The sequence below is a fragment of the Helicoverpa armigera genome, chromosome 7 (genome assembly GCF_030705265.1).
Source record: "Helicoverpa armigera isolate CAAS_96S chromosome 7, ASM3070526v1, whole genome shotgun sequence".
Taxonomy (NCBI): Eukaryota; Metazoa; Arthropoda; class Insecta; order Lepidoptera; family Noctuidae; genus Helicoverpa; species Helicoverpa armigera.
In genome coordinates, this window is record NC_087126.1 from 276452 (window position 1) to 299130 (window position 22679).

At 41.4% G+C, this 22679-nt stretch overlaps 2 protein-coding genes across 2 annotated transcripts in view; one reads left to right on the forward strand and one right to left on the reverse strand.

The window, feature by feature from the left end:
- The window catches only part of LOC126056057 (organic cation transporter protein), a 173010-nt gene that overhangs the window by 67422 nt on the left and 82909 nt on the right, over nt 1-22679 (forward strand). The window lies entirely within an intron of this gene.
- On the reverse strand, nt 247-22133 carry LOC110377889 (tetratricopeptide repeat protein 7B). The gene is made up of 16 exons (XM_064035421.1): nt 21804-22133; nt 20691-20970; nt 18491-18605; nt 18060-18211; nt 16961-17066; nt 16500-16619; nt 15716-16243; nt 15165-15413; nt 14631-14747; nt 13672-13821; nt 10192-10395; nt 8986-9127; nt 8098-8245; nt 7675-7756; nt 7070-7175; nt 247-6624 (listed from the first exon to the last, which is right to left on the reverse strand). Exons 1-16 carry the CDS (start codon nt 21928-21930, stop codon nt 6431-6433), a joined length of 2820 nt encoding a protein of 939 aa, XP_063891491.1. The 5' UTR covers nt 21931-22133; the 3' UTR covers nt 247-6430.

Genomic DNA, 22679 nt, shown 5'->3' on the forward strand with positions numbered 1-22679 from the left:
TTTATTTATTTAAGTAGATTATAAAGATTAAAAAGAACATCATCGTAAAGAGCTATTTATTATATTCTGATTACAAACTGGATTATACTTCTTTGATATCTGGGATGTGGGTTTAGACGTGATAAATCATTATTAAATTGTTAGTCCTATTGCAACAATGATAAAATTGCTTGTAGCGGCGCGTGCGCACACTGAGACACACGACGTCACAACACGTGGCTTTCATAAGTGAAATAAAACCAATAATTATGTAACATAATAATTATTATTTTTTAATATCCTTAAACGTTTTATATACAGTCAACATCGAATGCCAAGAACAACATCTACAACGTAGTAAAGTACACAAGAGCACAACAGGTTTATAAACGTATTTATATTTTATATGTATAGATAAATTATATACATCTACACAGTTATACCTTCACTGTCAGTATACTCACAGGTCGGTCTACTGCCGGTACTCGTCAAATATCCAGTTGCTAATAAAAGATTTTCTTATTTGTCATTTATCTTAGTGTTTATAAAATCACCTGCCTCGTGTTTCAAATATTTTAGTGAATTAATATTAATTAATTAAAATGCTACATCTACACATATTTCAAACAACTATGTGCATAAAGTCAAAATGTAACATTTGACGAGGCCGACGAACAGACCGACATACAATATAGTGATCGACAGACTCACGATAGAAAACTTGTGAAGTTCAATACAATAATGTATTATTCAACTATGACGACCGACAATAAATATTACATTGGTCTTTAGATTACAGGATTATTATACATTTATATGATTACAGCTACACGCCGCCGCTCGCGCCGACAGACACGACGTCAGCGTGTCGTATCTGTCGCTCGCGACGCTCGGACAGTAAAAGCTATCGAACACACAACATTTCAAAATGTTTCGTCTCTTTCCTTTGTATAAGGATTAATGAACACTAGGAAGGGATAGAGATACACGACACTGACACGTAACTATCACTTTTGAAAGATGGAATTGTTTGGAAGCTGTCGCCTACTCGAGCCGAGGCAACTCTGCCAGGCTTTAAACGTAAACTCTGGTAACCTACAAACGAGCAAAACATATGAACATTACATAATAATTAATTATTTATTTATATTTATTACATACAATAATGTAATTAGCAAACAGTAATATTTGTATGTAAACAGGTGCCGAGCTGTTGCGGAACATGTACATGTGTCTACTTACTTTATAACAGAGTGCTACGATTCAACAAATTGCATTAAATTAGATTCATTCAAGTACAATCGGCTACACAAATTTCAAGTACATAAATGTATTCACACACGCATCAAGACTCCATAAAAAACTAAATAGCAGAGTGGCAAGACTAATAAATGAACACACACGTGTGCATATGCTACTTCAACTTAACAAATACTCGAGACTGTAACACTTGTGTAGCGGACTGTACCTGCGAGCACAACCAAACTGTTGCGAAGCACCGTAACGTATAGATCCTAAGTAAAGGGGTCGATATGTTCATGAACAAGCACTGATTAACGCCATTATTACTTTAAATGCCATTTCTCTAAGACAAATTATAGAAAACGACATTTGATTGTGAGATGAACAAGGAATGCAAAAGTTTCAGAATTATTACATAGATTAAGAGTGGACACTAAACTTATGCAAAATAGAACATATTATAATATATTATTGCATTCCAAGTAAGCAATTTTCCAGTTGTAACGTACAGCGTAGTCAAATAGCTCCATTAATTTAAATGAGCCGACAGTTTCACTTCCAAGTGACCCTTATTACAATATAAATGGCTTCGATACAAGGACATGTCACATAGCCCAGTGCTCAGCAGTTCTTGAGAACAGACACCACGTTAGACATTCACATTATAAGTATAAGACAGACATTGGCACTACCACCGGCTAACCACTATTCGGAAACATATCAATATTTAATTACATTATATTTGCTATTGATTAGTTGCGACACAAATTATTGCCAGGTTTCGATCACATGGTGAGACGACCACATCAAAATAAGCAAATGATCAATTCTAATAGTCAATATATTAGGTAAAATACGAAATTAAATATCTATTTTTACCCACGTCAGTGCGAACAAAAAGGATAAACCTATTGGCAATACTTTGTAGTAAATTGCTAAATATACAAATGTATTTATTATAGGAAAAAATACCATGATCAATTAATGAGAGTCGTCATATAATTATCTAAAAATAATGTCGTTTTGTTTTAATGAGGCTCTCGCATTAGAACCGTACTCTGTACAATCGGTGCGAAAAGTGTTGGCCGAGGCATGACTCGTGTATACTATTAAACGGCAGCTAACCACAAATTATGTGTTTTTAATTACCTCGGAGAAACGAACGTTTTATTACTTAAACTAGTACTTTGTGTTTGCTTCGTTAAGTTTACTTTGTTCATTAATTGCAATTAATACTTAAAACTTTTAGATTATTCCTAACCTCTTACGGAATGTGACACAAAATACTGTTAATGACACAGTTTACACACCATAATGGTATTTTATGTGAATTTTATTGATTTCTTGTACTATTTTACACGCAGTAAAAAGGTGTCAACTTCATTTAGCAACGGACTTTTCGCACCGATTCCTGTCTACATAATCTAACACGTGCACCCCTGGAAGTCTACCGAGCCTACCACCACTCTCACCACGCTACCACCAGCCACCACCACTCTGTCACCACTCTCACACCGCTAGCACAACACCAACTAATTAACCTATAGAACCTTCAATTATTCATTAACTAATTAAAAATGATACACGCGCCAAAGTTATTATTATGTAACTTGTAAAACTCGATCTAGATTTAAAATACGATCTCCAATAAATATTTATGATTAGGTACTTATTTAGGGTTTCAAGATATTAAAATTCTTTGCAAAGGAAGGTCGGCATTATCAACAAACGTGTATCGTATATTATTATAATTTATAACGTACTTAACCACAATCGCATTTATAGTTATATACCGCAGTAAACTAAATTGATACGTATCTTCAAGCTTACTAACTATTGCTTCAAACACGTTATGATTACTCAATGCTGTTCGCGCCAAATAACTTTGCAATCCTGAAGTTAGCCATTTGACTCCTTGAGCATTTGTTTCCACAGATATTGTCGAGAAGCTTTGCTTGGAAATTGACTTCTGTTGAAACCACAATAGTGCCAAAAAATATTCACAAAATAATATTTTAGGCATCCAATAGCTAACATCAGAGAACCAAAGATATTTTTCGCGAACTGTACTTCACGCAGCATGCAAAACAGACTAGCAACAATAAAATGTTACAATGCACTAAGGCCCAAGTACACCGACAGCATAAACATCAGTTTTACAGCATAAACATTAAGAATATTAAACGTTAAAATCGGTGTTTAAGGGACACTGACTTTAATTTTGTGGGTGAGCTTGGGCCTAAGTAATGATATGCGCACCGGTAGCTTACATATGTATATGGCGATGATCTCCTTAGCTAATGAGGTCGGCGCATGTGAGCGATGAGACTTACAGTCGCGTCCTCAGTACTAGCAAAAATAAGCATGGTTACAGAGCTTTGTTCCAGTAACGTGCAATGTACGTAAAGAAAATATCGCGGACTTTTTGGAATATTTAGTGACAAATAGTCTGACACATTGCACACCACGCTACAAGTGTCAAGTTACACAGTTTTTAATAATATTCAATATTATCATAATCACTGATGACGCGTCTGTAAGTTTGTTACAAACACAAGGATATTAAAATTACACAAATATTTCCTTAATTGGTCTTAATTTACAATAAATAATTAAATTGCCTAAACCATAATTATACAATAGCGATATAATAATAATAATGTTTAAAAGTATTAACATCACTTTAGTTAAGAAAATTACACAATATTTTCAATAAAGTAATTATGATACAACTATGGAAAAAAACAAGACGAAGATATTTCCGCAATACTATATACAATTATATCATACACGCAAGTCACAATCAAAATGTTTGAAACCACTGGACGGGACTTGAAAATACTTGGAGCATTTAAACAATTCATCGACACTAGTGATGGAATTATATCATTGATATAGGAAGCTAATAATTAAAACGCTAATATGATTTGTAGAGCTGTTGAGTTATAGAAAAGGAAATAAAGATAAACTTTATATTGGCGACACGTTCAGCATGAGTTTACATGCTCCAAGGAAACATGTTTCAACAATTAAATACAAAGTAGCACACGTACACGAACGATATAAACGTATTATATAATAATAATATTTAATGATTTACAATCACAGACACCGAACTAGAGAGTAACGAGCTATTGTCTTAGGTTATTACTCGCTGTAAGCTGGCGTAGTTCACGATACTCTACAACCAATCACTTGAAATCGGGAAATTAATAGAGAACTACATTATGTACAATAATATCTGCGTATCTGTATGTTTATTTTAACTAATAATTTTATATATTGCTTCTCTTTTCGTTTTCATATAGTTTTAAATAGCTTTGTTTCACAGTGAACAGGAACTTATGACGACAATGTTGAATAGTTTTGTGGTATGTACAGTATCCAATAGCAAACGAAATTATATATTTTTATATTCAGCGATAGTAAAGTCAGCGACAAAGGTTGTTCGACACCAAAAAAATAAAGCGTAGATTTTATTTATATTTTCGACTTTAGGCGCTGACGTTACTTTTTTTGAATAATGGCGAGTGAATGACGATTCCTACATACAAAGTTTCCCCTCGCCAGTTTTCGTTATCTTTATTGAAGGAAAGAAACTGTATGTGACGTCATTGTTCACGGTGACCTATTACAATTACAATATCCATAGAATGATTATTTAGTATTGAATATAGTATCTTAGTTTAGAATGATTTATATTGACTTGCAAGTGGTTTTGAGGCACATCTGTCTAGAAATTGTGGATATAATTTTATCGATATTAAGATGTATGAAAATATGCAGTCACCATGAGCAATGAAGCACGTGCGTACATCAATTCCGAGGCGAGTAAATACAGTAGTCAGTCGTAAGTTCGTAAGATACGCTAGTAGAACCGACGCGAGTACAGGTACAGGCTAAATGCTTCTAAAACGTTTGCACTACATTACGCCTAAATATTTCGTATTAATTTATTTTTTATCTCTACATTGTCCGAGTTACTTCGAGCGTCCTAATCATTGTTTTTTATACCCGAGTTTGATCGTCCGTCGTAGTATTCTTTTTTAAAATTTTGTAAAATTTGACTCGAGTCGGGAATGAGTTTCAATTTGTTTAAAATTGCGTCGTAAACTCGTTTGATATTGCAGATATCAGAGCAGATCACTTTCTTCAGTATTGTTTCGCAAACTTTGCGCAAATCTGCGCTATCTTTGCGCTAAATGTGCATATTATGCGCTAACTTCGTACACACGTTGCATACATTAGTTAACGTGTAAATTTCGATAGATGTCGATTCGTTGTGGCAACACAAAACATTTTACCCTACTTTATCGAGTTAGGAATTACAGATCATATGCGTAAATTTATCTCACTATCATTATTTAGACATTATAAGTACTAATCGGCAGTTTTATTTATACTTGATTATTCTATTTTTGTTTAATTGATCTATATTTTGAAATGTTCCTAGGATAACGAAATAGAAGTTTAGCTAGACCAGGTAGCTAAACTCGTTTATCTAGGCGTATTTCATTATTTCTATTTGGTTGTATTAGACATTTTTAAATACATATGTAGTAGAAGAAAAATATTTTATTTTGTTTCTTATTTGCATTATTATATTGACAGGTTTCAGGAAGTGCACATTATAATTATTTAGTAAATGTGGTTTCAAAGGGCTCACTGTAAAATTTGTATTGGGCTGCTAACAATGCTGTATTTTAAAGGTCATTATTTGCATTGATAAGGATTTCATTATTCTGTTAATAATAATATACATTTGACTATATGAAGGTTTTGTTTTTCTTTAACATCGGGAAGGTATATCTTAATATAAATATGAGGATATATTTTTTATTTTTTTATTTAATTAGACGTGGATTTCGTTACCTCGCCAGGTCTGAAGAAAAGTTATCATTTATAATAGTGCGTCTACACGGTGCATGTAGCTGGAGCAAATTAACATGCGCAAGTGATAAGAGCACGCGGGTGGGTATTTTGATTTGGTACCACGTACGTTTTTAAAATTCATGTAAACTGCGCATGTGCCTCAACATGCACCGTGTAGAAGCACTCTAAAGACAGGCTGGAAAAAGGACATTATCAAGTTTAGAAATTCACTGATTTGAAATAGGAAGTTCCAGTATACGAGTAGTAGCACATCATAGATAGGGTTGTAGACTTGGAGTAGGACACATCAGCAGGTGACTCGTAGCGTGGGCGTGTATCAGAGCTTGGGCTCGTGCGGGTGCAGCGCCAGCGCGGCGGCGGCGGCGTCGGCGGCGGCGAGCGGCTCGGCGGCGGCGCAGAGCACCAGCGCCAAGCGGCGCCACGTGTCGGCGCGGCCCGGCTCCAGCGCCGCCGCCTCGCGCAGCGCCTTCTCCGCCAGCCCCAGCCACCCCAGGTTGTAGTACGCCGCGCCTGACACGCGATCACGGAGTTAGGAAACATGCTATAATGCAAGTAGGTCAAGCACCTTCTTCTAGCCTAAATTGGTACAGTGATCATGATCAATACGATCAGTTACGATTGAACCAACAAGACGTTCAGATCTTTGAGAGATCTAATTACCTATCAATATTTTTTTGGTATTATAGCAAATTGGTCGGGTCCAACGAAGACATACAAGGACGAAAACAGTAGGTATCGTTCCTCGTCCCCCGCACACCCGCATTTTGACGCGCTACTTTCTTAGGTGATTTTCCGTTATTGCACCTCCGCTGGTAATTTTTTTCTTCATAGTTATCACCCAGACCCAAAAGCAGCCTTTTTAACAGACTTCCAAAAAGGAGGAAATTCTCAATTCGTATTTTTTCAAGCAAAATTATCCAACCTAAGAATAAAATACTCATAGTCAATAACTCACCTAATTGTACCATACTGTCCAAATGTGTGGGATGTATCGCTAACGCGTTCTGAAAACATTGCCGCGCCTCATCCCACTCGGAACTGGCCGCGTGAACTAAACCTCGCTGTAGTAAACAAACGCACATTTGAACAATACATTAAAATTTAAATTAAACAATACATTATTTTTAAGTTCTTTATGTATTATATTTTCTATAGGCCTTTGATGCCCGATTTAAATAAAATAAAAAAGAATATCGTGGTAAATGTTTTTTCCTTAAAATAAATATTGATTTCGTCTAGATTAAAAATATTGCCAAATTATTATATATTTTTTTTAAGTCTAAACGGAAATAAATATATGACGGCGCCACCGTCGATGAGTCAGCGCTGAACCTTATATAAACCGGCGCGCGCGCACGACTCGGGTCATTCGTTCACCGACCGTTGCCGAGTGCACACCTCCCACGTGATCATTTATTTCTTTAAAATTAATTGCAGTGACTAATATTGTGTTAATTGGAATAAACCAAGTGATTGTGTGAAGACCTCTTTGTTTTATTTAACGATGTCGGAACTTGACGCCGACATATATAATGAATACCTGTTTGTAAGCGAACATACCGTATATAATACAAGATGGCTGAAGGGCGTGAGCGTGGCCGCCTCCGACACGCAGCCCGCCGCCGCGCTCACCCGCCCTAACCTGATCATACACAAGCACACTATGAAATGTTGTTCACAAGAAACTTTAAACTGTAACTGTATTTGGAGGGCACCTTAAACTGTGGGTCCCGGCTGTCTTTGTACATCTTTGGCAGTCGTTACGGGTGGTCAGAAACCAGTAAGTCTACCAACCAGTCTAAGCAAGGGGGTTTTCCGGGTAACTGGGTTGAGAAGGTCAGATAACCAGTCGCTTCTTGTAAAACACTGGTATTCAGGTGCATCCGGTTAGAATGGAAGCTGATTACATTTAACTGTCATCATTATACTATTGTACAGTCCACTCGTGTTATACATGGTACCTTCTGATACATATCGACATACCTGAGACAAAGTTGTGCCAGTAACAGCCAGGCCTGGGCGCGGCTGTCAGCCCCCGGCACCCGCGGCCGCGCCGTCGATAGTGACGATGCTCCCTCAGATAATGCTCGCTCGATGCGGTATACTCCTGCTGACTCCGCGCGTATCGATGCTGGGAATATCGATACATTGTTTAGTCATATGATGGACAGCACTAGTTAAATTGGTAAGTAATACCTTGCACAAAAAGAAGCAACTGTATTAAACGATCGCGACGAAGGAAACGCAAGGAAGGTATTGTCGATGGAATCACCAATTCGATTCGAGGACAACTTCCAAAATTTAATAATGCTTGTACGGTAAGTCACTTTGTCCATAACATACATATGTCGGAGCGCGAACATCAGGATGGCACTATTGTCCGACACCAGCTAGGGTAATCTCAAAAACAGATAACTCAAAAAGAACTCTCAACTCAAAAACGTTTATTCAAATTAGTCAGAATAAAAGACAGCCCCCAAAACGCCCGCCCTTCGCCACTTATGTGTTTTGGCTGGGCAGAAGAAGTGGCGGAACAAACTCCCCAGCAACACATGTCTGTCTGTTAGGTTAGAAGAACCATATCATACGATAGACGTCGTGACGGCGCCACCGTCGATGTGTCAACCGTCGATCTGTCAACGGTGGACCTTATATAAAGTGGCGCGCGCGCACGACTCGGGTCATTCGTTCGCCGACCGTTGCCGAGTGCACACCTCCCACGTGATAATTTATTTAGTTAATATTAATTGTAGTGACTAATATTGTGTTAATTGGAATAAACCAAGTGATTGTGTGAAGACCTCTTTGTTTTATTTAACGATGTCGGATCCTGACGCCGACACATATATGTATTAATTCTCAGCTACATACCAGCATCTCGATTGCTCTGCGTGTCGTCGTGCACGGAGTCAGACATGGCGTCCAGTTCCGCGTAGCCATTGTGTTCCGGCTCCAGTTCCGATTCGGAACTGTTCACCAGTGATAACAGCTCCTTGCCCGTCGCTAATGCTTCCTGCGAATGACAAAACAGGTATTACGATTGACTGATAAATACAAAATTAACTATTCATCAAAAAAGAATTACTATAAATGTTTCGCTCAAACTAAGCTACAGCCTATGTCTTGAGGGTCCGGTAAATGGTATTGTTTTTTTTTTTCTACTAACTCATTATCAAAACAAAGGATAAGATTAAGTTTTACTATTTGCTAATTAAATCAATCAAATCAAATCAAATCAATCATAAAATAGTTTTAGAATACAGCTACGATTTACATGTGGCTTTTATATGTTTAGTTCTTCTAACTTACTTCTTCTTCCCAGCAAAAACACATAGGAAGTGGTGAAGGGTGGGTGTTTTGGGGGCAGTCTTTTGTAATATATTATTTGCGTTCAAAAAGTGCTGGTTTGCAGCCAAGTTTGAATCAACGATTTTAGATTTCATTTGTCACACCTTTAGCACGTTGCTATTAAGTTCGGCATGGAGTATAATTTACCTCTAATTTACCTCCGCGCGAGTCGGCGCAGGCGCACGACCACAGCGCCACGGCCTGCGTGTGCGTACATACTGACCTCAGGCGTCTCCCACGTCAACTGTAGCTGCGCTAGCGCCGCCAGCGGCCAGTCAGCGTGCGGGTAGTGGTCGCGCGCCAGCCGCGCCGCCGCCAGCGCTCTGGCCCCGCGCGAGCCGGCGCAGGCGCACGACCACAGCGCCACGGCCTGCGTGTGCGTACATACTGACCTCAGGCGTCTCCCACGTCAACTGTAGCTGCGCTAGCGCCGCCAGCGGCCAGTCAGCGTGCGGGTAGTGGTCGCGCGCCAGCCGCGCCGCCGCCAGCGCTCTGGCCCGCGCGAGCCGGCGCAGGCGCACGACCACAGCGCCACGGCCTGCGTGTGCGTACATACTGACCTCAGGCGTCTCCCACGTCAACTGTAGCTGCGCTAGCGCCGCCAGCGGCCAGTCAGCGTGCGGGTAGTGGTCGCGCGCCAGCCGCGCCGCCGCCAGCGCTCTGGCCCCGCGCGAGCCGGCGCAGGCGCACGACCACAGCGCCACGGCCTGCGTGTGCGTACATACTGACCTCAGGCGTCTCCCACGTCAACTGTAGCTGCGCTAGCGCCGCCAGCGGCCAGTCAGCGTGCGGGTAGTGGTCGCGCGCCAGCCGCGCCGCCGCCAGCGCTCTGGCCCCGCGCGAGCCGGCGCAGGCGCACGACCACAGCGCCACGGCCAGGCGCAGCCCGCCGCCGCACTCCGCGCGCGCCGCCAGGCACGACCGCGTCGCGTCCTGGGGACGGCACAAGTAGCTTTAGCATAAGCTACTGAATACACCATGAGCTCAAAATCATATCCTGTGTCTTTACTAAACTATGTTGGGGTCGGCTACCAACAGCATAAACCATGAACTGGCAAGACAAAATCGACTCGTTGAGCGACTTTGAGCTTTGAGATGAGGCCGATAATGAGAGACCACGTTTCGGTGCCGTAAGTCATCACTGGTAACACACATTGGTTGAAGACTCGTCTTGAGACACTGAGAACGGACGAAAGACATTGCGTAGTTTCCCGAAAGCTGCCCAGCCGAGTTGGATTCGGCGGTTGACCTCTTTCTCGAAGTTGGACCTGCCTAATTGGACTACTTGCCCTAGGTAGATGAGTATGAGTCAACAACTTCGAGTACTGAGCTTCCAATAGAGACTGGGGTGGGCTCAACATGGGCATTTGACATAATTTTCGTCATGTCCAGTTCATTTTCAGGCCCACCGGTTGTGAAACTCGGTCGAGGCCATCGAGCATCGTACTTAGTTCCTCCATCGATTTTGCCATGACTACAATGTCATCGGCAAATCGAAGGTGAGTGATGTATTCGCCATTGATGTTGATGCCAAGTCCTTGCCATTCCAGGAGCTTCAAGGCGTCTTCCACTGCGGCCGTAAATAGCTTCAGCTTCTTGTCTTACGCCTCTTCTCAATAGAATCGGCTTCGTGCTATGCTCCAGTACTCGGACCGACATGGTAGCTTTATTATACAAACACTTCAACACCTCGATGTACCGATAGTTAATATGGCATCGTTGGAGTGACTCAAGTACCGCCCATGTTTCCACCGAATCGAAGGCTTTCTCATAGTCCACAAACGCTAAGCATAATGGCAAGTTATACTCCTCGGTCTTCTGTATAACTTGCCGCAGCGTATGGATGTGGTCTATGGTACTATAGCCTCTTCGGAAACCGGCTTGTTCGGGAGGCTGGAAGTCATCAAGCCTGTGTTCGAGACGGTTCGTGATAACCCTTGAAAACTTGGCTTAGAAGTGTGATGGGTATGTAGTTCTTTAATAGACTGTTGTCACCTTTTTTGAAGAACAACACCACCCACCCCTGCTCCATGCTTCAGGCGTTTTGCCCTCGGACAAGACGGAATTAAAGAGCTTCTGGAGGACTTTAAGTACCGATGTTCCACCCGCTCTCAGAAGCTCTGAAGTGATTCCGTCCTCACCCGGCGCCTTTTTGTTCTTAAGTTGCTTCAGGGACATCCTGATCTCGTACAGACTGATGTCCGGGATATCTTCGGTATAATGTCGGGACAGCTTGGCTCTTGGATCTCCTGCCAAGTTGTCAAAGACTTTGCGACCGAAGTGTATAACTGTCCATAGAACCTCTCGATCTCGCCTAAAACCTCTGCCTTGGTCGACGCTATGCTGCCATCCTCCCGTTTCAGCTTAGTCATCTGGCTTTGCCCAATAGACTTGTCCTTTGCGAACACTTTGGAGCCTTGGTTTCGCTGTATGGTCTCTTTGACACGATTCGTATTAAAGAGACGCAGATCGTGTCGCAAGGACTTGGATATTCGTCTATTGAGCTGCCTATATGACTTCGCGTCGTGGAAAGACTGCAACTGTAGCAAGCGTCGTTCAGCCATAAGGTTTAAGGTTTGCTCGGTCAGTTTTTGAGGCCTATCTTTACGGCAGGGTCTAAAAAACTTAGACCCTACCGTGCGGACAGTTTCCACTAGCCAGTCGCCGTCGTTGATCTCGTCCACTGATGATAGGTTCTCGAGGCAAGCAAAGCGATTAGAGAGCTCGAGTTGAAAGCTTTCCGGGTTTTGAATATGGGACCGAGTGGGTCGGAGCGTAGACTTCATCAGACTGGACCTTTCAAGTTTAACATTGATGTTCAGCGAGGCTCTTGCGATTCGGTGATCGCTACCGGTTTTTACCCTGTTGATCACAGAGACGTTATGAATACCCGGTCATGGACAAGTCTTTCTCGTGAAACCATCGGGACTCATCCAGGTCCATTTCCTGTGAGGCGGCTTATGGAAGAAGGAGTTCATCATGAAGAGTCCCTCTTTCTACAGAAAGTCGGCCAGCCTCTGTCCCCTAGGGTTCCGTTGCCCATACCCAAATTGCCCCACTCTCAACTCATCACCGCTTTTCTTGCCCAACTTAGCATTAAAGTCCCTCATAACCACAGTGAAGTGGGTTTTGGAACTATGTATGGCCCTACTTACGTCCTCATACATAGTCTCCACCTCATCATCGTGTGACGAGGTCGGTGCGTACACTTGAATGGCCTTCAGCGAATATCTTTCGGATATTCTGAGTATTAGGTATACCACCCTGTTCGACACACTGTCGATGGTTGTTATGTTGTTTACGAGGGACTTGTGAACGAGAAACCCGACACCACCTTGGGACTGTTGGTCGCCCTCCCGGTAGTAGAGCAAGTTACCAGACTTAGAAAGAAAGAAAATAAGTTTTATTGCGCAAAATATAAGACGCATAAATGCCCTTAACAAAATGAGCATAACATCGATAAAAAGAAAAAAAGGACTTCAGGGTTACGGTGTCCTCTCCCTCTCTACGGACTAACCCTATAATGTCCCAATGTAACTTGCTCAACTCCTGTTCCAGCTCGCAGATCTTTTCGTCAGTCCTCAATGTGCGTATGTTGTGTGTTACCAGGGCCAGTCGTCGTGGGGGTGGGTAGCCGGATCTCTTCCGGAGATTCTTACCACCCCCTGCTCCGCCGTTACCTTGACCGCTACCCGTGCCAGGGATAGCGGAGCTGCCGGGGACTGGGGACCTGATTTCTGTGCTTTTCATTAGGAGGGTATTTGCCGTTAATCGCCACGCTTGGCAGGCGGGTTGGCGATCGCAGTGAGGGTGTGCAGTACGCGGAGGACGCTGCTGCCTGACCTCCGGTTTGTCCCTTAGTCGCCTCTTACGACACCCACGGGACGATTTGGGGGAATGCAATTCTAAGACGGCGTTCCACGGCTGGCAGGTATATGCTTCATAATGTTGTTTCATATTTTTTTGCAACTACCAATAATTTCTCTCCACCACCTAAAGTAGAGAACGCCTAAAGCGTTAAATCCGCTATTGAACATTATATGCAACAACCATTAGATAAATACCGTTTGTAATCAAGAGTTTGTATAAAAGACAGAAATTAGATTACGTGAAGCCATTTGCATCCTGCATCTAAAGTCATGATTGATTGTCTCGCGGGCTAAAAGCTGAATATTTTTCGTAGCATATAACATGGTGGGTGCAACTTACCATGGCCTCGTTGAGCATGCCGAGGTGCATGTACTGCAGCGCGAGGTAGTAGAAGGCGAGGTGGTCGTTGTCGTCCAGCGACACCGCCCGCAGCAGCAGCTTCAGTGACGTGTCGTTAGCCGCCTCCTTGTCTATGCGGGCGTTTGTTTTCTGTAAACAAAAAAAAATATATAAATACGAAAATGAGTTTGTTTAGCTTCCACGCTAAAGCTGCTGCAGGTTCATACCGAGAGAGCTGCAACTTTGTTCACCTAACAGACTTTAGTGTCAGAGCTTCCGAAGATCCGCCTGACGACCTCTGACGTGGAAATGTTACAACTACAGCTACTGGGTAGCATTCGGGGACGAAGGCGACACGTATCTTCCCAGGCACGGGGGTGTAACACCGACCACTTCCAGTTTGAAAATAGAATTCCTCATTCGATCGTGTTAAAGGCTCGAGCAGACCGGATGCGTATGCGTAACCACGCGCGTAGTCACGCGCGTAGTTACGGCGTAACCATGAGTTGTAATGTATGGAAATGTATGAGACAGGCCACACCGCTTGCGTAACGTAGACACGCGCGTCGTTACGCAAGCGGTGTGGCCTGTCTCATACATTTCCATACATTACAACTCATGGTTACGCCGTAACTACGCGCGTGACCACGCGCGTGGTTACGCATACGCATCCGGTCTGCTCGAGCCTTAAATGCTAAAACTGGACAGTCTTTCTATTGGGAATAATATAGTGTTGTAGGTACTCGTTATTTGTGAATGTTTATCGATAGTAATTTGTTTTGCCGCATTCATGTTATTGTGAAAGTGGGGGGGGGGATAGTTTTAAGAGAGGAGAGGAGATTGGGCGTCCGATTTTCTCTAAATAAGATACATCATAGTCCTTCGAGCTTCCTCACACCCATGTTGGGCTTTTCTTCCAGACTATATAGGTATGTTGTAGTGTTATTTAGTGTACAGACCTGTGCCTTCATCTGGTATCCCTGTCCGGCGTAGAGGCAGCACCGCGCTAGCATGCGGCCACCGCGCGCGTCCTCTATCGCCAACGCCTCTTCCGACATCTCTATGCCTTCCTCTATCTGTATATAAGTAAATATACTGGTTTTTTATTGGTCATAATGGATGTGGTTAATGTTGATAAATTACTTATATTGAGATGGGTTGATATATATAGGTTTTGAAATGCTGTCTGTGGATTTTAAATTAGAGATTGTTTTTGACATTAGTTCTATATAAGATGATGTCAAATTAGTTGATGATTTTTGCAATTTGCTGATTTTATAGTGTAATTCTATAACTATCAGTCAAAAGTCTATAACTATCAGTTAAATTTTTTGTTTATATTGTTTTTTGGTTAAAATAATAATGGCGTTCACGGCTGACTAGACTCCAATGGTAGCAACGTATATCCTGTATCATTTACTACGGACTGATAATTCACCTTCATTGATGATTCACCTAATGTAGAGGCACATACGACATGCCAGTGTACATACCCAACCCATCCTATAGCACGTGCTAGCAGCCACTAATCTGAGCGGCGTGTCCTGCGGCACCAGCGTGGCGGCTCTCCGCGCCACCCCCGCAGCCCGCACCCCCGCGCTCCAGGCGGGCGAGGCGGGCGCCACGTGCGCGGGCGCGGCGGGCGGCGCGGCGCGGGCGGGCGCGGCGGCGGCGGTGGCGAGCGCGCGCTGCCGCCAGATGTGCGCGCAGTTGAATGAGAACTTCATTGCGCGCTCTAGGGACTGGGGAATAAGACAAGTGATACTTTGGTAAAAGTTATACTCCACATCATATAGAGAGGGGGTCTTAACAAGTATGGGTATAAAAACTGCAGGCAATAAACATATACCGTCATACCACAAAAACTTTTAAACGTCTACTGAACACTTTGAAATATAATCCGTTTTACAGACACATTTTTTTAAAACAAATGTTCAACAGATGGTTAACTTTTTGTAGTAAGCACATAAATCCCTCTTACCTACTAAAACGCTATATTAAATGTAAACATATCTAGATCTTTATACAAATAAGCATTTGTCACCTCCAGCACGAGACACAGCTGCCCCCAGCGGGTGGCGGCGAGGGCCAGCAGGTCGGTGACGGCGATGGCGTTGCGCAGGGCATGTGCCCGGGCGGCCTCGACATACTGACCTCCAGCACGAGACACAGCTGCCCCCAGCGGGTGGCGGCGAGGGCCAGCAGGTCGGTGACGGCGATGGCGTTGCGCAGGGCATGTGCCCGGGCGGCCTCGACATACTGACCTCCAGCACGAGACACAGCTGCCCCCAGCGGGTGGCGGCGAGGGCCAGCAGGTCGGTGACGGCGATGGCGTTGCGCAGGGCATGTGCCCGGGCGGCCTCGACATACTGACCTCCAGCACGAGACACAGCTGCCCCCAGCGGGTGGCGGCGAGGGCCAGCAGGTCGGTGACGGCGATGGCGTTGCGCAGGGCATGTGCCCGGGCGGCCTCGAACTCCGCGCTCTGCGACAGCACGGCGTCCCGCACCGCCATGGCCTCGCCCACCAGCAGCAGCAGCACCACCTCCTCGTACTCGTTGCGCGGGACGAACTGGAAATAAATAATCATTACTTTATATACATACTTGAGAAACACTGTGCCATAGCAAAATTAAGAAGCAATCTAAAAGATTCACAAATCATTCGTGCGAAATAATGTGGCAGTTATTTTAAAGTTCCATTTATTAAGACAAGAGAAACCAAAGAGTTTCAATCATTGAAGTTCCTAGAAACAGAAACGCTTGTAGGATGCCTATATTAAGCAGGTAAAAATAGTCTTCACCTTAAATTAAATTCATTGCACTGACCTGATTAATAGCAGCATATCTCTTAGGTTTCCAGGGCCCGTCAGCGACATGATCGTCTCGCCGCCGCGACAACGTGCCAGTAGCGGGCACCACCGCTAACTTCTCTGGCGCTTTGTACACCTGGAATAAGGCAATTATATGCTGAACTTCTACTGGTAATTGGTAATTTAAATAAATATTCAATGTTGCTCGAAAATGTGATATGATGTGACATTCTTGATGAACAGTCTAGAAAACCTTCGGTTTTTACGACGACTTCCCAAAAAGGAGGAGGTTCTCAATTCGTCGGGCTGTTTTTATCCACAGAAGACGTATATAAAGTAAACAAACCCTGGTGAAAAGGCCAGCTATGGGAATCGAGGAGAATATTGACAATGATTTGAATCAGTTTATTACGGCATGTAACAGTTCGGCACAATATATCAATTTGCTTATCTTATATTGTAAGTAAATAAGTGTACCTGTCCAGTGACACCTCGCATGAGCACCTCGGCCAGCTGCCGCGTGAGCGTGAGGCGCAGCGCCTGCGTCGACGTCGACTCCACCGCGTTCAGCATCTCACGATACCTACACATACAACACATAGCTATTCTTAGAACTTAATAGTATCTTCATACAATTTCAACTTTGGTGGGGATGGGAGATGAGATGGGGTGTCACTGAGACCCTTATCTAAATCTGTATCTCCAGTTTATTAAGAGACACATTTTTTTTAATTGTAACTTAATAGGCCCAGTTTACTGACAACATAAACGGCAGCATATGATCAACATAAACATCAGTTTTCTTAAAACAGCTGTTTACTATACTATTTATTACTGTCGGTGGACTTGGGCCTTGGCCATTAATATAATTACAGTCATTATATTCTAACATTGACAGTATAATTACTTAACTAGTATTTCAAAGTACAAGCGCAATATTCACACACAGCCACGCAAAAATGACATGGTTTTCATACAAACTCGGTACATAGCAACAGATGGCACGCGACGCTAATAGGATATAGCTCCAATCTGACGAGTAAGCCAGTTAGCTTTAACTCACAACCTACATTACTGTGACCGCTCGAAACATGCCTCATTATTGTATCTACTTTACTATGACTCAGCAGTTAAAACACTATGTGTGTAATCTTGTTATCTATTGCCTATTATGATTCTTTTTAAAGCATTGCAGTTAAAAAACGATAATCATGGTTGTGATTTCTTAACAGTGAAGTCGTTGGTAATCTAGCTGAAATGCGATCTGCCTAAGCTTCTTAATTACGTCTCAAAAGACGTGTTTGTGAACTGCTTATTTTGCAAATGAATATTTTCGCTAGAAGGTTGTTAATTAAGCATTAAATACTTACTGCCAAAAATACTAAGAGCTATGGCAATGTAACTCTTTCTACACATCCCACAAACATTGATAGCCCCTAGTTGTACCTACTCAGTGCATTTTAACCGACTTTCCATAAAGAAGGTTCAAAGAAGGTTCTCAACAAATGTGTATTTGTATGATTTTTCTCCAATTTCCTAATGAATAATCTGTCGGCCATGATATAGTAATCCTCACCTATCGATAGCATTCTGCAGCCTGCCAGCTCGTATATGCAGTATGGGCACTCTCTGTAGCGCGGTCTCGAGCGTGGGGCCCGCGTGCGCGTTGGCGCCCGTGCGTTGTAGGTACAGCAGGGTCAGGTCTGAGGATAGCTCGAAACTGCGGATCTAGAGAAGAAAAAAAAGATAGTGTCTTGTTTGTGTAAAAGTTTAAATAAACAATTAAATTCGTGATGGAGATTTGTTTGTTTGACAAATCGCATCGTATCGTGGACTACTTCTCGTGCCAGGATACAATGAAGACATATGCTATCACGGTCCCCAAGGCAAACGCAAGGCGCCCGGGTATAGTGTAGCTTAACAACAGTGAAAGAATTTGTTTCAGAATTTTCGGAGCCGAAGGTTCTTATTAATATAGATAGACTATCTACATGTTCATGTGCTCACCATTTCATTTTCCCTCTCGGCCTGCTTGTACCGGCTGGTGGAGCCGGGCACGGTGTTCAGCTCCAGGCACAGACCCTTGATGGCGTACGACTCCGCCACGATGCGGAGACTGCGACTGTAATATTACAAAGATTGGTAATATATTAAATATTGATCGATGGGATTTTGGCACAGGGGAATCCAGTAAAACAAAATCGAATATGAATTGGAGAACGAAGAGTTCGTTACTAAATAACAGTCGTAGGATTAAGCATCGCTTTTCGCGTTCAGTTCATGGACGGGTAATCTAGGTATGTTAGACCCTACAATAGTTGGGAACAGGCTATCAGATATCTTCAGGTGTTTAGGTATAGCTGAAAGATAAGTAGGTATAGGCATAGGTACTGCTTGTTCATGGTAAATCTCATAAGTAAGTGTTAACAGCACCAGGAGCTCACTACATTGAATCAGTATTGTTTAGTAATTACCTTAGTAGAACTCAACTCCACACACCTAGATTAAAACCGATTACGTGTATGTCGTGATTAATACAAATTCAAGTTGAATCATAAATACCTCTTAATTTGTGATAAAAAAAATTAAGAGTGTAAATTAATAATCATGGATTAGTCATCTCGCTATTTTTATGTACATATAAATAGACCATTCTGTTTCATGATTATATTGTGTACATAATTGTATTATGTACAGACCAGGCGGTAATTAAGACCGAAAATGTTGAGGATAAATCTCAATAAAGTGTCAAAAGTATGACGAATGAGCTGCGCGCGTAAATAATTCAATTGTGTTTATGTTGCTATGGACCAAGGAACAAGAACATACAGAACATCCTGTATAAAAACACACTTTTTTTTTGGTTTAGCTTTTGGAATATATATCTCTGATGAAATGAACTTAAAATGATTGGGTGTGCACGTTTTTGATCTGTATTTTACAAATCGTCACCCATATTACCCAGATAGTTACGCTTCAATTCAACTAATTTATTTGCAAGAATGTATAGCACCTGATAGCTGTCTACATAATATTTACTATGCACATGGCATGTACCAGTTTGTTTAGTGTTTGTCATGCGCGATCGTCTGATACTCGTGATTTAGATGACGTCAGATGGCACACGTGTAGCAGCTATCGATATTAGATCCCTAAAATATATACTTTTGTTTACACTAGAAAGTCTAGTAGATAACATAGGATTTATTATGTGAACGGTGTGTTGTACAGAATATAGATTTTGTCATAAAGACAAAGGTGAACCGTACATGCAAAAAGCTTTACTCATGGTCATATGACATCATGCAGTGTGTAAGTTGTATTGTAATTTGCAAATAAAGTTCGGCTTTCTAAAACTATATTCCTGTGACTTCTTTTGAATAATAGGATATTTTCCCTTTTAATAATAAAATTAAATTATAGCATTAATTCTGCCAATGTATGTTTTTTCTATAATACATGACTTGTTTAATTAAAATAAATTAAAGGCTGTCCTCATTTCTTTGTTGTTTTTTTTATGATGTGCAAATATTGTGCAGTATATGTTACTTTTACACTTGACTACCAGTTACACAATGATTATGCATGCAGTTTCATGAGCACAGCGGGTGTGAGTCAACAAATCCATTCAGCCATAAATAGCAGCCGTGGGTGTTGCAACAATCTGCTTTTGACTTTAATTACTGTTAATTTGGCACTCTGTGCAGTGAAGTAAACAAACTATTAATGGGAAAAAAGTTAATTAGTACCATTACTAGTTAAAACTGGTTTTGATACAGAGTCTGATTGCAAACAATTCTATTGTAATGAATGAGTAACAACTGAGATAAGTGCACAGACGACATGCTCACTCTAGTCACTCTGTGTCAAAAGATTGTAAATAATGATCTATTGTTTGTTTGAGATATAGCAAACAATGAAAAGTTGTTAATATTTTGATGGCAATCTTCATACACTCTGATAAGGACAATGCAATTTCATTTTTTGCCTTTGACATTAATATTTAAATTAACTGTTTTGCTAACCATTTATTGAGTAAACAAGCTATAAGTACTGCAACATATAGTCAATGAATTTGACCATGTTTCTATATATAGTTAGCTATAATACTAGTACCAATATGGAGTATATTAAATCATTTTTCTTGAGATTGGTGGGACCTAAGAAGAAGATCAAAAGAGATTATTTGATTAAATATTGAACTCACACAGGTAACTCTTTCTCCGTCAAAGTATTCAGCTCTGCCAGTTTATAATTTTTGAGTGCATCATCATATGCTCCACACGCATAGTTCAGCTTTCCGAGCAGTAGATGAGCATCCAGTGCCACTCCAGCCCTCTTGCCCGCCTCGTCCGTGGCCAGTGTGAGGTAGCCGCGTGCCTCAGAGAGCTCTCGCTGTGCCCTTTCGATGTTCTCCTTGCTGGGCGGCCATTCTTCAAGGTGGGCTTCAAGCTTACCCTCCCCGATGAGGAAGTGGGCGAGGCTTTCTGTTAACACAATGTATATTATGAGTCATTATGTTTATATGGTTGATTACTACAGATAGGATTTACTTGTATAAGGCTAATGTCAAAACTCTATGACTAGTAAGCATATCCTTAGATAAATAGGTCATTGAAATCCAAAGTAAATGTTAAAGACAAGAGTTAATATTCACTTGGCTTTTATGGATCCATGTTTTGGTCATACAAAAGGTTTAATGGATTACTATAATTTAACAGGGTTGTTCCATTGCATGTCAAAAAGTTATCTTTCATGTTATTATATTAATGGCTACCAATCACTTTTACCCATGCCATTGTAAAGGTTTTCTGTCATGACTACAGGAAAAAAGCAACATCTATATATCTTACTAAATAATCTTCTACCGTAGTGTTGTTTTATTAAACATAATAATGGTTTTACCCAGTTGATAAGCAATGTTTATTTTTAAATTGAAATATTTGCAATAACAACTGTTATAATTTTATGAAAAAAGAGAATAATAATTCACAGAAACTGTATTGATCTTGGCTACTCTACAGTGACCTAAACCATCAGAACTTAATAATTCTGTAACTGACATTCAAGGAAACATGAATAAATAATCATCATAATAAACCAATAGTTTGGGCATGGCTTATGATTTCATGTTTATCACATACATACATGACATCAGCTCACGTGCGCTGTGTCCTGAATATATTCTGATAAGCAATAATACAGTATTATATTTTTAAGCTCTCATGATAACAACTGCTTGCCCATCTCTGAGCTAGAACGTTGCGCCTGGTTGGTAACAATACGTGTGTACAGAGAATACGTAACGCGTGTCACTGACCATGCTGCGGTGACCTGGCCTTCAACTGCTGAGCCAATTCCACTGCCTTCTTCCAATTAGACTCCTCACGACTCTTCTCGATCTCAGTTTCGTAGCCTCGCACAGCATTCTTACTCCTCGATGTCATTTTAACACGGGGATTATTTTACTCGTTTGTCACACCATCGAAGTTATTGAACACCTCACTCATACATTGCAAAACCTTTTGGAAATTGCATTAGTTCCCCAGTGCCCAGGATCACCAGCGAATTGAAGGCCAAATGTGACAGATGACAACATAGTTCGCGGAGCTCATTCTACAACTAGAGCTCTATTCTGCAACATGTTTTTAGTCATGTTTTTCGTTTCATAATAACTGCTAGTATTAAATTCTTTATTATTTCATGAATTTTATTATCTTCGAAAATAGATGATTATAATGGTAATATTTTTCAAATACCTAATTATCATTTAGTTGTTACAGCTGTTTACTCTACGAAATATATTGTTTTCTTCACATTTAAATAACTCACATTTCCATTCGTTTTAAAAATGATTTATAAATAGACTCCCTTTTTCAAATCAATTATTCTTTCAGTTTTTAATTGAATGTTTTCAAAATTATTCGTAGCTGACTTTGTAAAAGCCCAACACTAGTGTAGGCACTTCAACAACAGATGGCGCTAGTAGTTTCAAGTTTGCAAGATTTTTTAGGGTGGTTCCTACTTTTGTAACCAGCTTGAAAAACTTCTCGAATGTAGCTTAGGTGCCTATTTAGTTTAGTATTTGACGTTTTTTTTTAAAGAATGTAATGGGCTGGAACTAGTGATGTTTAAATATACCTACCTACCCAATTTAAGAATAGTTTCCGCCTTTAGTTTCACCCGCACGTGACCC